Source organism: Parasteatoda tepidariorum, chromosome 1 (genome assembly GCF_043381705.1).
Source record: "Parasteatoda tepidariorum isolate YZ-2023 chromosome 1, CAS_Ptep_4.0, whole genome shotgun sequence".
In the NCBI taxonomy this organism is placed as follows: Eukaryota; Metazoa; Arthropoda; class Arachnida; order Araneae; family Theridiidae; genus Parasteatoda; species Parasteatoda tepidariorum.
In genome coordinates, this window is record NC_092204.1 from 63101539 (window position 1) to 63118495 (window position 16957).

General features: G+C 27.0%; 1 protein-coding gene across 2 annotated transcripts in view; it reads left to right on the top strand.

The window, feature by feature from the left end:
• LOC107455696 (PAS domain-containing protein cky-1) overlaps positions 1-16957 on the top strand; it is a 139080-nt gene that overhangs the window by 14412 nt on the left and 107711 nt on the right. Inside the window, exon 2 of one of the 2 annotated variants that reach the window (XM_071181282.1) lies at positions 1571-1603. In XM_071181282.1, the coding sequence (XP_071037383.1) occupies positions 1571-1603 (33 nt within the window). Of the gene's footprint in view, positions 1-1570; positions 1604-6094; positions 6315-16957 lie in introns of those variants that run through there. The other variant, XM_043038796.2, reaches the window with a different exon arrangement.

A 16957-nucleotide genomic window follows, 5' to 3' on the forward strand; every position in this document is an offset into this window, starting at 1 on the left:
ATAGTATTTAAAATTATATAAAAAGGCATTTTAATGTATGCATTATATTACGTTAATCATAAATTTAGATAGAATTGAATTCAGTTTTCCTTAATTGAGCATAAAATGGAAATTTTTATAGGAATTTTAAGATTTAAAATTTTTTTCGCTGCAGTAAAACAAAGTCTAAAACAACTTTCCTCGTTCAAGTTTAAAAGATACATTATTAATATAATGTATTTTAAATTATTTTATCTATTCTCTAAAATTCACTAATAAAAAGCACACTGTAATAAAATTGATTACTGAGAAACACCAAACAGCATAATAGAGAACAAAACGGAAATAAATAAAATATTTAAAAAGAAAAACCTATTAAAAGTTTATTAAATGATAGAAATATTAATCTTTTTTTTTTATTCAAGAATCAAAATTTCTATGAACTAATGATAACATTATCATTAAAATATCAGTGATTAACAGAAAGCATTATACAACGTTGGCTTTATCCAAATTTTTTTCAGTAATTTCGGTATTTATGATGGTGCACTTTTAATTATATAACAAATTTGCGTTTGGTAGTCAACAGTTAACACATTGCAATTTTATTAAAAAGATATTTGTTTTAGTGGACGCGGGGATTTCAAAAATAAATTCCCAAAAGCCCGCCATTCCCGAATTTTTAATAAATAAATGAAAAGGTCCATCTCAACAAATCTGTTACAAATTAAGAGGATTTTGTGTTTCTCTAAAACCACAGGGGGAAATGTTTCTAAATAAAGCGTGAAGTTCGCACACCTCTTTCCTTTTGACTGTCAATGAGTTCCTATGCATCACTGTCAAGCAGCTCACCCCCTCCCAATCACTACTACCCATTCACCCTTCAGAGTTACGGTCGTTAAGTAGTCCGCACTTCTTCAGGCCACTTGGTCTTTAAAGAGATAAGATTTCCATACACAAAAAAATAAATAAATCTCTGGTTACAAATTATTAAGTTTAAGGTGAAAGCTAATATAAAGAAATTCGTGATATTGCTCCCTTTCTTGCAGTTAGTAAGTCAAAAACAGTATAAAAAACGTATCAGAACAGGTATCTATGGTTTTAATTTCGCCAGAAAATATTGAAAACGGAGGAAAGGATTTTTCCAGAAACGGAGAAAATTGATAAGTAAATCTAAAGTTATCAAAAAGTCTAAACTTATAAGCTCACGGGGGAAAAAAAAACAAAACAAAGCATGTTTAGCAAAGCAGATTAAATAATAATATGGACTCAGAATTTAGTGTGTTGACTGAGAGAAGAGTATTATGCGTAATGAAGAGCACAAGATGTGTAAGTGCATGTGGTGGTTCCAAGAAACATGTACAATCTTTGAAAACTTTTACCAAAAAAAAGGTTACATTTTTCGAAAGTAATGGAATAACTCTCTACATTAGATTTTGCGTATTAGATTCATTTTACTTATTTTTCATGATAAAATTCATTCTTGCAACCTATCGTGAGCGATAAATTATATTATTTATTACGTTTAACTGCATGAAATTTGTTATTTTCCATGTTTTAATTTTACTTTTTTTACTGTATTGGATGGTAGGTTTTTCTCAACTTCAAGGGAAAATGGCCTCTTGTAAGTTTAATTTAAAACTATCTTTTTCCTATTTTCTTTCCAATGTTACATTATTGTTTGCTAAAAATATGTTAAGTACATGTACGGGAATTTTAAATCTACATAAACATTTCTTGCATCTCTATTCTCACTACTTTTATTTTTATTGGAAAAAAACTATGTCTCTCTATCCTAGACCTACTCAAATATTAAAATTTTTGGGCAATTAACATTAAAGTGTGTTTTCGATATTTTGGTAAAAATGTAAGAAAAAGATTGAGCCTCGTTCTCAAGGAACTTTTCAAATATCGGAAATTGAAAAACTTATATGTAACCAGAAAAATAATAATTATTTATTCCTAAAGCTTTTGTTGACTTATAATGCTTTTAACATTGTAAAATTTCAAAATTATCGAATAAAAATTGCATTTTCTAGTTGTGACTTCCACTGTCCCTAAGGTATCAAATCTCTTTATAATAAAAAATCGTAATGGCTGCCAACCCTGTTTTGGGTGTTCAACTTAACGTTACACTTTGTTTTGCTACGCAAAAACTTTAAGACATAGCAATTTGAAATTGCGATGGCGTGTAGAAAAATGTATTGTGAGTTCAATGGAATAAAAATTCAACATTCGATAATTAGTTTGAAAATTACTAACTGTTAAACTTGTAAAAATACCATACTGGTCGCTCTACAAGACTCAAAGTTGAAACTTGTTCTGTGCTTTTGTGGAAAGTATTGCAGTTTAAGCGAAAAAAAAAATAGTGAATGAGGAGCAATTACGGGAATTGGTGAGCGGAGCGACCAGGAGAGCTTCCACTTTCTTAACACAAAGATTTTCTTTTGAGTTATTACAATGATTATAAAAATGTCCTGCATTCAAATTTATTACTGGGAAATTATAATTAATCTGTGTCTTTTTGATATTATCTTTATATTGGAAAACATATTTTTTTATTCAAATGGATGGAATACCGCAAGGATCTAATTTTTCGTTACTTCTGGCTAACTTATTTTTGTATTAATAAGAACAAACTTATATACTAAATACGAAATATGCTTTTAAATTTAATTATGATTTAATTATCTTTAGTTTTCACAATTATATAATTCTGTTAAATAATATTTACCCCTTCGAATTAATATTGCTTCGCAATCATGACGATTATATGAATTTTTTTCGATTTATGTTTTTAAAAAGTAATATATATCTGCATTGTTGACGTATACGATAAAAGGAATCATTTTAAGTTTAATGTAATTAAATTAATTGCATGGTATTCTAATGTTTCTAAAAACATTTATTTGAATATTATTTTTACTGAAATAAATAGAATTAAAACAATTGAAGTAATATTTATTTATCCAGAAAACAAATAGACATACTTTTCGAAAATTTGACTTAATACAGCAATTATTCAATAAGTGTAATTAAAATTTATACAAAATATTATTAGTGTATTAAAATTAATAAAATAATATAGTTATAATTTTCTTTTCCTATGTTGATTTATATTTTTGACAAGTGCAAATCCAAATCGAACCTTAAAAATTAAAATTAGATCCATACTTTATAGCAAATTGTTTAAAATTTTATAAATAATCAACCACCTTCTCTATAATTCAATTAAATAATTAATATTATCCAGTAAATGTTAAAAATTTCTATAAAAATTGTCCCACTACCCTTTAATTTTATATTTTGTGATCTGGCAACTTAGCTGAAAAATTATGTTTAAATCATTTTGACAAGTTACTCGAAAGTAGAGGAAAAGGAGGGGGAGGGGTTAGCGTGGACGTTTTTTAGAAATTCGTCAAAATACTGTATTGAATATAATTTTTAATTCATTAAGTATTTGTTTTAATAATGATTTGAACGTTTTCCAGTATTCTTTCTTACATCTGGAATTACAAAAATGTTTAGTTTTTCCTTAAAATTTAATTAAAAAAAGGCTGTTTTTGTCCCCACTAGCAGGACTAATGTGGACAAACTATGGGGCTAGTAAAGAAAAACTTGATAACTTGATAATAAAACTGGATCTAGAGCCAAATTGAAACTAATTGTAATCCAAGTCTTATTGGAGAGTAAATTTTAACATATATTAATTAAAATACAAATATATAATAGAACATTTCATTTTACTAATAAGACATTTTGAATGCAAATCAATTCCTTCGAAAAACCATTATGCAATTTGCTTTATTTGATAAATATTTTGAAATTAGTTTTTTATTGCATCAAAAAAATTATTTGTCAACTTTAAACGTGTATTGAGATGAGAGGCTGTTGTGATAGTTCCACCAGTTACCGGAATTTGCTAATTATTTCTTCTCTTAAAATTTGAGAAAAGTTATTATTATTATAAATTTTTTTTTTGATAAAAAGAAAGATTCATGATCAAAAGAACTATGTTCACTTCTCTTTTTTAAAACTTTAATTAAATAGTACATATTAAATTGAAATATTATTAAAAATAAATCATAACAATAATACATTTCAAATTACATTACTGCTTTTCTCAGAAGCTTTGATCATAGAACTTGAACAATAGTTACAACTACGATGCTGAAGCTTTCCAGAATCTTCCATCGCTAAATTTGCAATAAATCCGAATAAAAAAAAATAATGAAGATAGATATAAACAATGATAATAGGCACTTGCTAGAATGTTTAGTGTAGAGTGACGTCAAAAGTAATGATCGTCAGCTACAAGCCTTTTCTGTTGGTTGTGATGTCATGCAATTTAAAAGGCGTTTTAACCATAATTTGCTTGGTTTAAATGTGATTTAATTGGGATGTTTCAATGTAGCTTTTCAAGTTCTTTCATTTTAAATGATTTTGAAAATTATGCATATTTTCTGTTATAATTATTAATAATAATCTCGCAGCAATCTATTTAGCAATTACAAACCGCTAGAAATGTAAAACCTATTGCTTTTAAACGGTTATTAACCATTATTCTTTAAACAACGAAGAGCTTAAGTATGTCGCTTTACTTAAAATGTACTGTCTGAGGTTGCAATTGTTAATGTCCTGCGGAACTGAAATTTTCAATCGAAATTTGCTATTACGGAAAAGTCAAACGTGAGCTCCATCTCTTATTCTGTTATTCTCTCTTACAACCAATAAAATACTTGCAATCATGACTGCATGAAAGCATAATAAAAGATTAAAATTTTAATCGTAATTATCAGCAAAAAAGTTTCATTTATATACATTAAACTGCAGTTATAAGTTAAATAGTGCTGTTACTAGTTTTAATGAATGTGATAATTAAACTTTCCTCGTTTTATCGCTCCTAGTAATATCAAAGTAGGGTGAAATGAATGAAATGAAATTGGATAAAATGAAATGTTAGGTGACGCGAACTAGTTGTTTTCTTAAGTACAATTTTAATTCAATTACAAGATTTACAAGTAGTTATAATTAAAGACAACAATTTTAATCATAATTATAAGATACCATAATTCTTCATTTACAAATAATAATGATTTACTATTACAATTATGCTTGCATCAGATCTTAATTACAACTGCATTTTGTTGGTAAGTAATAGTGATTATGAGTAATTGCTTGTTTTAAATTACTTATTCACTTTTGCTACAATCATAATATCGTGGACATAATACCATAAATAGAATTTACAATATAAATTTTCATTCGAGAGAAATATTATTATTCGTAAACTAATGACTTCGCGTCTGCGTCTAATAAACTCTAACGGCGGGATTTAATGAGCAACAAGTAAGAATTTCTTGCCAATAACATCAATTAAATTTCCATCTTATTTTAGATATGTTTACATTAAATGAATCGATTTTAAAATTATTGTCTGATAATTTCTTAATAAAACATTTTATTTCATATTTTGCCTGTGATACAAAATTTTAACGGTGAATTCTTCTCGAAACAACTTCTTGAAATAAACCTATTTTGATTTGAAGACAAAATTTGTGTCGTGTAAAAGTAAACAGCAATAACTCATTTTTTATTTCTCATTATATTTTGAGGTTTTGTATTGAATAATCTTATTTTTGATCAAATCATAAAAAATACGTTTGCATATTTTTTCACAAAAATTGACATTTAGATTGTTGGTTATTGTTTTCAGGCATATAAAAATGCAAATAACTGTAAAATTTCTTATAAATGTGGTGATTCTAAACTATTTTTTTATTATGAAAATGATAAAGAAACTTACAATAAAGAATAACGCACCGTATTTGATTGTAATTTTCATTTCAAAATGATAAAGTCAGGAGGGGGGAATGACAGAAAGAGAATAACAAAGCCTAACCTTTTAAAATTGAAGAAAGAAGCATGGAAATGTTGAATAAAAAAATGAGTTAAAGAATAGATTTTTAATAAAAAGAATTGTTCCTCCAACTCCTATTCTCAGAGGGCGTGGTTTAATCATACAGAAACCGCCTACTGAAAAACGTCACTAACACGTAATCCAATAATGTCGCTTTTCTCAACAAGCATGAATTGTAAGCAAACGATGCCGCTCAGTGCCTTCCTTGGCTTCCAAGACGCGAAGGTGTGTGCTGTGAGACAGAAATTTCTCTTGTTTGTTGTTGTTATTGCCTATTATTTTGGCACGTATAGATTTCTGAGTGCGTGGACAGGTCCGCTTTGTTTACTTAAGTGGACCGGTGTTGTCTCCATGATCCGTGGATAGTTAACTCGCAGATGCTGGCAAATACTTCAAATATTCTACAGATGTGCAGGTAATTTACATTTACTTATTCTATTAAGGTAGATGTTAAACGATTTTGGGGTGTGCTGAACGTATTGAGTCACTAGAAAGGGGAGAGTCTCAATATTTGACAATATGCTTGTTAATCAGGGATTCCCAGCCTTATTCTATTTATTTATTTACAATAAAAATTCTATCTCGCATCGCTTTTGGGACTCGAGGATCTATTTTGAAATTAGTATTATTTACTAAATATTTACTATTGCTTAGTGAAACATGAGGTAATGCAAATGCAAAATAAAGTTAAGGACCAATTTCTCTTTTAAATTACATACCCATAAAATTTAAATTTACAAAAAGAACTTTAATTTTTATTTGAAAAGAAGTAATAGAAATTTTTATTTTGACGAGTTAGGAGATCAAAACTTTGTTGAAGAGCAAACGAACAGGCAAAAAACTTGTCTCTCAACAGGCAAACTCCCCAACCCAAATTCGGGTCGAGAGTGGTAGATTGGTAATTTCTGTCTGAAAGGTTAGTTATATGAGTGAATAGTATTACAAAAAATGTGAATTGCGAAAGAATATTTTAAATTAATTATGAAATGCCAACTTAGACTGTTCAACAATTTTTTGTTCTACTGCAAGTTGATGTTGTGCTTATGAGTTGTGTCAGTGTTTTTCAACAGTGTTTAAGGACACTAAAAATAACTGTAATTAGTTGTGGCACCGAATGAAAGAAATGAAAAAGATATATGATGAAAAAAAATATTAATTTACAAAATTTATTCAATGAAATGATTGAACACTTTCGGCCCATAAGACAAAATCTCAAGAGACACTGATCTAAGTTGTAAAGTTTACCTCTGTGTATTCTTGATGATATAAAATTTCATTTGCTGCAAAAATAGGAAGATAGTGCTAAAAGTTGACACGTTTTGAGGTCTCAAAAACAAATGCTCATTCTCAAAACTCGCCAATTATGAAGCAAGTGAAGTTTTTTATTATCAAGTATATCTTTCTACTTCTTTTTTTTAGGGGGAGGGGGAATATTCATTTTCCTATGCCTATTTTTACAAAGATTTTATAAAATCAATTAAACTAAGCGTTATGCATTTTTTTTTTGTTACTCTATTCAGTTTTGTAAAGCAGGGGTTCTCTTTAAACACTATATATAAAAAATTAAAATATTTTGCATCATGCAATAAATAGTGATCATAGATTTTTTCTGAGATTATCCATTCTGCTGTTATAAATCGCTCTAAATGCATTGTTGAGAAAATCACTTTCATAAATTAAGTTAAACAAATCTCTGGTGTAGGTATGAGAATATTTACTGTCAATAGAAATAGCTTCTTACCTTATTTATTTTGGTTGAAATTTAAAATTTAGGAACATATAATTCTTAAAGCAAATTTTCGGTCATCCAATCAAAGAATGGTTGACACAGATGTAAATTTTTCAATGTGCTTTTTCTGAAGGTACTGTAAATAATGAAGCATGCTTCTTTCAATTTCACACAGTGTAAAGGGAGAAAAGCCGCAAATTATGTTGCTTAAACAGACTGTCTGCTTATGTGACATTATGCTTTTTTTTAATATTGTTTTGATTTTAGGATTCAGTTAGTTCATAAATAAGTAATTGATCATCATATTAAATTAAAATTTGCATCTTGAATTCAAGAAAACAATTAGAGTTAATTCTTTAAATAGACTTGTGACTTCATTAGAAATTAAAATTCTAAAGTAGTCATGAATAGAATTTACAGAAAATAACACTTTAGACAATTTAGAAAATGCAAATTCTTTGGTTCGTTTGGTAGATTTTTAGATATTTATTTTATTTTACATATTTTTCACTTTGAAAATAGTTCCCACCAGTAATTTTTGGACTACAAATGCTAACAATGAGATACCAATGATTATGAAGTCCTATATATTTATTAGTTTATTATTATACAAGAAAAAATATAAACTCTATGATATAAACTATTCAACTCCGTAGACACCGATACAAATTATTCAGAGTGGGATGACAAATTATTCAGAATGTCAAAAGGTTGTAAAATTGGTATAGCATTTTCAGCATGAATTATTTGCAGAATTAGGTTTTTGGAACAAGGAAAGATCCTTTTAATGTTTTTTGTACGTTAAAGGAGCAAAGAATAACAATGCAAACTGTATTGATCAGATAATGTATAGATATATTACTCTGAAAATTAATAATTCTTTTTTGAAACTTCTTTTCCAAATATGTATAAATATTTTCTCCCACTATGTATGAGCAAATAACTTTTCACGATAGGATTTTAATAATTCTATTATACGCGGTCTAACACAACGATGCTTAAATATTTCAGAAGAAAATTTTAAATTTACTAATTTTTTCTTTTTCTGATAAGAATGTTTATTAACATATTTTTTGATCACAGTTCTTTTATTCAAGAAATATTTGTTCATAACAATCTATTTATCTAAAACATGTTCTAAGTTATAACCAAGGAATTTTCAAAGTTCAAGGATTGGATAACTTTTGATTACCTAAGTTTGTGCAATAGTACTTTTGAAAATTTCATCACATAAGTGATTCAAATTTAATAAGGATCTTTTTTTTCACAACCAAGAAGATAATAGATAAAAAAAATATATAGATGAAACTTATAATTATAAATAGAAATTTTTTTATTATAATTACACTTTTGCATTATTAACTTCTATGCATAAATATAAAAATTGTTTCTTCTGCATCACTATACAATACAATAAAACTTTTACCTGCTTGACTCGACTTATATTTGACTGTATTAAGTGGGTGTTTTATTCCTTTAGCTACAAATTTTGTTTAAAAATGTAACAATTATATGATTTATGAATGAGAACCAAATATGGATTTAAATATAATTAAAACATTTTGCTGGATGCCAATGCCAGTCTAAGATAAATGCTAATAATTTAGTAATTGAGCTACTAGTTTTCATCCTTTCGAAAAAGAGACATAATCCAAAAATGAAACTTTGGTGTTTAAGTGGTTAAGCAACAGCAATTTATTGTACTTATGCACCAGTAAAAAATTAAATCATGTAGACATAGACAGTTTGTAAACTCCCTGATGGTTAATAGAAGCTTATTGTCATTAAATTTTCACTAACGGAATCATGTATACATGATAACACTGAGATTTCTTCGGTTATCTGATTAACGACTGTCGATTATTGGAATCAAAAGACTTTTTTCACTGATGGAAATTTATTAAAAGCGAAATAAAGTTGTTGAATCGAATGGTCAGACACATGTAAGAAAAGTGCTTGTTTTATTTTGTTTTCTACCTAAACTGTTTGGAATAAAAACACTTTTTAATTTATTTAAAGTTATCTTTAGTAATATTAAATTTGAATAAAAATAGTTTGACTCACTCTAGTAAAATTCTTAGTTAAAAATGAAATATATTTGTTGTAGATGAATTCCATTGCGTATCTAAACTAATGATGCTCTTACAAACTAAGAAAATGTCATCCAATTTTTTAAGCTATAGAGAAAATGATGATTATTAGTGAATTCCTTGGAATCATTGGAAGTGACTCATTAAAATGATTAGTGAACTCATTAAAGTATCGATGCTATCACATTAAACGACGGACTATAACAATACTGTTGAAAATTTTTCTGACATTTTTTTTGGTCTTCGATTTTTCGGTCCTAGAGTATAGAACTATGAATGCATTTAAAAATTTTTGAAAAAATCTAATGGTTTATTCTGTTTCTTTTATTAATTTTCCTTTAAGTAAAAATATAACACCTGCAAAATTAACCAATTTGTAATTTCAATTTCTGTTCATTTTGATTATTTGAAAATCATTAGTTCTTCGAATTAATAAATATCTGTCTTTCTAATGGATTATATTTCCTCATTCTTAAGCTCCGTTAGAAGATAGCTTCCGTACACCACGGTGTGTGTTGAGGGTGTCCCGCCCTTTGTCGTGCATGCGTGATTTCACGGTCCGCCGCGCGTGACAACATCGGCATCTTTTTCTTCTCCACCCGCACTCATCCGATTTCTCCTTAGCATGCTCCTCATCTCTGCGGGCATCCTAAGATCCTCACCGCATCCAGAATTATTTTCATTTCATTAGAGAAAGTGCAGTAGCAATAAAGTTCTTTTTTTTATTCTGAAAAAAGATTAAACATGTACAATGTTTTCAATATCCACAATTATATTTTTAACTATACTTTCCAAAAATTTATTGTACAAATTTATTTCACCTTAATTAAGTGTAAAATTAATTTGTTTCACCACAGCATAATATCGAGTAAACAAATCCGTAAAATGTAATATTTTTTTAAAGCGCAATGTGAAAGTTGTAACAAATAAATTTGAAAGACATTATTATTCAGCAACGATCCCAAGTTTCTATAAGAGGGAAGCATTTTATAAAAGTAGCATTGTTTTGCCATTATTTGTTTCATTTTCTGTCTCTTTTTAAATTTAAATCTCAAAATTATACATATATATGTGGTGAAATGCAAAATAAAAAAGAGAAGAAAAAAAGAAAACGTAATTAATAATTTTCAAAACTCTTAAAAAGCGAAAGAAAATGAGACAGATAATGGCAAAACAATGCTACTTTTACGAAATGCTTCCCTGTTATAGAAACTTGAGAGCGTTGCTGAACCATAATATCTTTCAAATTCATTTGTTGTAATCTTTACATTGCGCTTGAAAAAAATTGTCGCACACATTTTACAGATTTGTATACTTGTTATTATGGTTTAAGTTGAGGGGAAACTTCAACAAGGGGAACATATATATATATATATATATATTTTTTTTCTGAATTAGTAAAGNTGAGCTATATATATATATATATATCTATAGCGTTCTTCAAATTTTTACTTTAAAATTTTTTTAATAACTATATTTGCAAAAAAAAAGGTATCCTTTGGAAGGCAATGATTTAAATTTTAAATTTAATAAGCTGCTGTACCCATGAAAACTATTTCAAGTTTCCTTATAAGAAGAGAGAATGATGCAAAAGAATTTGTTTATTTAAATAAGTGATGTATGTAATTAAATGCAATATAAATATGATCGGAAGATGGCGTTCATGCATATTTGTTTTATCTCCTGCTGTTACGTAATGCAAACTTAAATTCGTCATTTCTTTAAATCTTACGTAATCAAGTTTAAATCTGTGTTATTTTGTGTCCAAACATTACCTGCGAATGAAACTGCGAATTAAAAATATGATTATTTTTATACATCCTTTACTAATGTCTAATAAGGCAGCGTGGCCTAAAGGAAATACTCTTGAGTTTTATTACAATACAGAGAAATAGTTAAATTTAGCATTTGCTATCTTGACAAGTACTAAAATTTTAGAAAAAATCTCGAATATCCAAAATTGGCAAAAGTCAGTAGTCTGAAATCAAATACTTTCAAATGCAGTTAACTGGTACACCTTAAAATAAAGGATCCACACAAAAAATAATGCATAAAAGTATGCATTTGTTTTCTTTATTTTGTAATCTCTGTATTCATGTCTTTACTTTTAATTGCATAGAATGTATTGAAATGTGAAATTTGAAATTCGCACTTAGGTTACTTAACAAAGTTAAAACAGTAGATAAATTTCATTCTCTTAAGAGATTTAAATAAATATATATTAATAAGAAGCATTTTATTTTCTAAGTAATATTTGTGCTAAAAAATTGGAAGGGGAAAATATAATTCAAAATCTCCTCTTCAGAAAAATAATCATGTACTTTTTGGGAAGGAACTGAAGAGGAGTCAAAATACTTCATGTATATAGTCAGTGCAACATTAATTGAATAAAATAGAATATAATAATGAAATTTTTAAATCCAAATTATTAAATTAAATTTTAGTTATTAGTTACAGTTTAATCAATTTATGGATTTTTGCAACAATGTTTTGATGATGATATTTGTTATGTCTCATTGGAAATAACTTAAAAATTATTGTACTTGAAAATAGTTGCTAAGTATGCAACAAATGTCAAACATATTATTGATCGTTTCTTATTATATTACAAAACTTTTAAATATTTGATAGTAATCGAAACAAAAACTCTGTGGATTTCTTGAATTCATTCCAACCTCACTTCTTGTTTTAATCTCGATATTAGATCTCGATTTATGAAAGTAATTTGCCTCTCATTTATTTATTTATTTGTTATTATTTTTAAATAAAAAAATCTCTTTAACGTAATAGCAAACTTTTCAATCTCAAGGGAAAAAAATATACAAAGTTAGTATCCTGAAGTTGTGTAAAATACAAATTTTAAACAGATTAATACTCTTTAATTTTCTCTCTCTCGTTAATATAAGTTTATATCATATCCATGAATTAAACTGTTATATAACGGTTACCCACTACAATCTTTTAATGCATAAATAAAGAAGACTCTATCCTAAAATGTTTCAGTTATTATGAAAAATGCATTATCAAAATAGAATTTTGGGAGCTAGGATTGTTTTATGAAAGTTGTTATAAATTGTGAGAGATTGTAAAAATATTTTAACATGTTACTTAAAAAAAATTAAATTTAAGTATTTACCCATGATCCATGATCGAGGACAAATATTTAATATAATACTTTTTTATTTCCATACATATTTAAAATGGTGCACTAAAACATGTATTATTAAAGTTTCAAATTTTTAATATAAATTAATATATAACAGAATATATTTTGATTAATTTTACACGAATTTGTTCCGTAATTCAAGTTTTTTTTTAATGTAATTAAAAGTTCCGAGCGATTATTTTTATTGAAAAATGAATGAAATTACCTACAAAACTACATTTAATGTGTTGATTAACTGGATTATTATCGAATTTCCTGCTTCGAGGATATGAAATAAAAGGTTCTAGATGTATTAAAAACATTTTTTTTCAACATCTTATTTAAAATACACAATGTACAGAGTGAATTTTTGGAAAACATAGAATACTGAAAGCACTTTTTATTGAATGTGTCTTCCATTTTTAATTTTAGTAAGTATCTTAACGAGGACTCGAAATCTGTGAAAATACGAACTGTTTTGAGTACAAATGTTTATTAGTTTACAGGTTACAGTCTTGGAAAACAATTTTTTATATTTCTCTGCAACTTTAACATAATTTTCAAAGACTTCTTTAAAAGGAAAGTCAAATGCTACTTTGAATATTCATTTTCTGTACTTGGATTCATTATTATTTTACTTAAACTTATAAATATTTTGAACTAAACTCTTAAATAAAAAAAATTTAAAATGGGCGTTTGAATACAACCTTATGAATTTTACTAACACTTAAATAAAATTTAAATTCATACTGCACTTAAACCTACGAAAATACATTGATGAAATTCTTTTTATTTATGAGAATTGGAAAATTTGCATATTTTATGATCGTCGAATACAATGACGACATTTGTTTGTTTGTTCATTGGAAGTTGTACTCCTAATTCTTTTTGAGAATTTAAAAATCACACACATTTTGGGTTTTTTAGAATCATTATTATTTGCCTTAAACTTAGAAATATCATCTTTTTGACTTAATCTTTTTTTCAAGAAAAAAGCTGCTCTTAGGATGCAAACTTATAAATATCTCTGCAAATAGAATAATTCATGTACCACTTTCAGAACTTAGTATGATACTTTATGAAGCTATTTCCTTTATTTGCTTATTGTATGTTTTACTCATAAAACTTGCTGAGAAATTGAAAATTCACAAGCATTTTGCGTATTTTAGAATCATCGTACCTCAACAGATCGATGTAGTCTTTTTTTACCTTAACCTTTTTAGGTTAAGCATTTAAATAGACAGCTTTAAGAAAATAAAAGTTTAGCTCATATTAGGTTTAGGCATTTCTGAGAAGATGGATTTAGATTACGTGCATGTGATATGAACATTATTTTAGCGCAACTTGAATCGAAATCATACACAGTTTTAAAATTTAGCATAAACGAGAAAAACATTATTGATTTTTGTCAGAAATTAAAAATTTACATACAGTTTATGAATGTAGAATACAATGATATTTTTTTCTTCTTATTTTTTTCTTAATGAATTAAAAATTTACATAAATTTACGGTTTTTGGAGTATATTGATGATATTTTTTTAATTGAAAATTTCACTCTTATCCCTTTTGATAAATTAAGGATTCGTATACATTTTATGTGTTTAAAATATATAGATAAAATTATTTTTAATGATTTTTTAAAAGTCTGCTCTTAACCCCCCTTTTGATCTTTTAAAAATTCGCATACTTTTTATGTATGTAAAATAAATTGATGAAGTTCATTTATTAGAAATTTGCCTCCTATTCCCTTTCGAGAAATTGGAAAATCACATGCATTTTGTGTGGTTAAGAAACAACTGTACTATAGCAATATTATACAATTTTATATAATTTTATCATATATGTTCCCCTTTAACCCATATAAGTGAAACTTCCTGAACCACAGGTGAAACACCTGTTGCTAGCAGAATAGCCGTTTTGTTCATCAGTGAGGAGATTCTGTAATAGGTGGCAATTTGGGGGCGGGTGTGTGCTGGATTTATATATTTTTTTCTTTTGGTGTGTCAGGTGAAAGTTTAGGTACCCTACTTACCACCTGTCGATAATTCTGCATCGAAACACTGAAGACTGATGATACCCTTCGAATTTTATGATTCAGGCACTGATTCATTTGCAATAAGTTTGGAAATCAAGGTCGAACACTAATTAATAACTTAAAGTGGATCATTGAATTGTTATTCTTTACTGCATTGTTAAAGGAAAATTTCTTTTGAAAAAAAGTTTCCTTTTTTTTTCTTTTCTCCTTTTTGTTGAACAATATATTCTCAGTTAATTGTACCACACCACATAATAGAATTCAATTTCATTCTCAAATGTTACATTTATTAAATAGTTTTTTTTAATTGAGTTTGTAAAAAAGATTTTAATATACAAAATGGGGAAATAAGAAGAAAAAAATCTGAAATTTATTTGCGAAAGCTATTTTTAAAAAAATCGTATAAATATGATGCTACACATTTACCGAAGAAGCAAAATTTTCTTTTGAAAAGTGCTTCATTAGCATTCAGTGTAAGTGAAATTTCTGATGTTTCTAAGATTTACATCTGTTTCTAAAATTTTTTAAAGCAGAGTGTCCACCCACCGGAAAAACTAAAAAAGTCAGGGAAATTTTTCTGTTTTTTGTTTTGAAAATGCCAAGAAAGGCCTTCGAATTTTAGCTACCCATTTTTCTTCACTTTCCCCTATTTATAAATTTTTTTTCTTCACAAATTAAGGCTCAATTATATTATATATAAATGATATGATTTAATTTCATTCTCAAATGTTTTGATGCTTTAAATTTACATTAAAGTTTTCTTTTTTTTTGGAATTTATTCTGAAAGTTTAATGACCAAAATAGAAAAACAAGCAGAAAAAAATACACTGAAATTTTAAGATGAAAAGATGTTATTGTCGATTTCTATTCGTTAACAATCCTTTAAAAGTTATTTAAGGATGGTGATAGACATTTATTAGCGTGAAATTTTTTTTTGCGTATTAGTGAAATTATTGGTGTTTCTTGATTAACTTCAAATGTTTAATTTTTTTTTCTCATTAATATTTTTTTTTTAATCTGCTATACTAAAAGAGACTTAAAATGATCTGCCTACCAGAATATAAACCAGCTCAATTGTAGAACAAATACACGTGCTCAATTATATTACATATACATTTCATGATTTTTAATTTTCTTTCTCATGGCTTTTTATGTGTGAAATGTACTTTGTTTTTTTATAGAATTTGCAGTGAAAACTTTGCCACACTATACGTAAAAAATGAGCTTAAAATAATTCAAATTTTTGGTAAAACAAGTGCGATTATCGAATTTCATTCATGAAAACTACTTTGTTTCGTAAATGTGATTTCAAATAAAATTAGTGGCAAAAGTCACAAAACTTTCATTTGTGAATTCATAAAGTTATTGGTGTTTCTTGATTAACTTCTGTTTTTAATTCTCTTGAAGCTGATCAAATTTTTACTAACATACTACTCAAGAAAATCAAGACATTTTTAGCACTTTTGAATTACTATCAAAGTGGATTTTTAGAAATTTTTGTTTAACTATTAAAAAAATTGAAGGAAAAAATAGGGTTTGCTTTGCTGATAGATTTTTAATTAAAATTTTCATTGTTTTTAAGTTTATTATGTACTCTGCTGTAAATGATAAACAATGATAAATTTCAAGCTTCATATTTAAACCCTTTTAAGAAGTTCCCATGTATATTTTACTAATTTTTATCATTAAACAGATCTGATTTTAGTTATATTGAACCTCATCAATTACCGGCATCCTAAAAATATATTATGAATTTTGTATTGATCATCAAGCTCCATAGACCCTTTATTTTATCTTTATTTTGAAAGGAGCACGAGGAGATTTCTCTTACATCATATAACTTTCTTCTAGAATTTTAAAGACAGTATTTTTTGTTTACTTATTCGGTTGCTTACACTATATACACTTTCAAAGAAATTTGCTTAACGTTAAACCATAATATTTCAGTATGTTTTAGTATTATCCTGTGTATGCAACTTCAATGTTTTAAATTGAACTACTATATATCCGTTGAATAATGCCTGTTGAGTATTACCGATACAATATATCCGTTGAGTA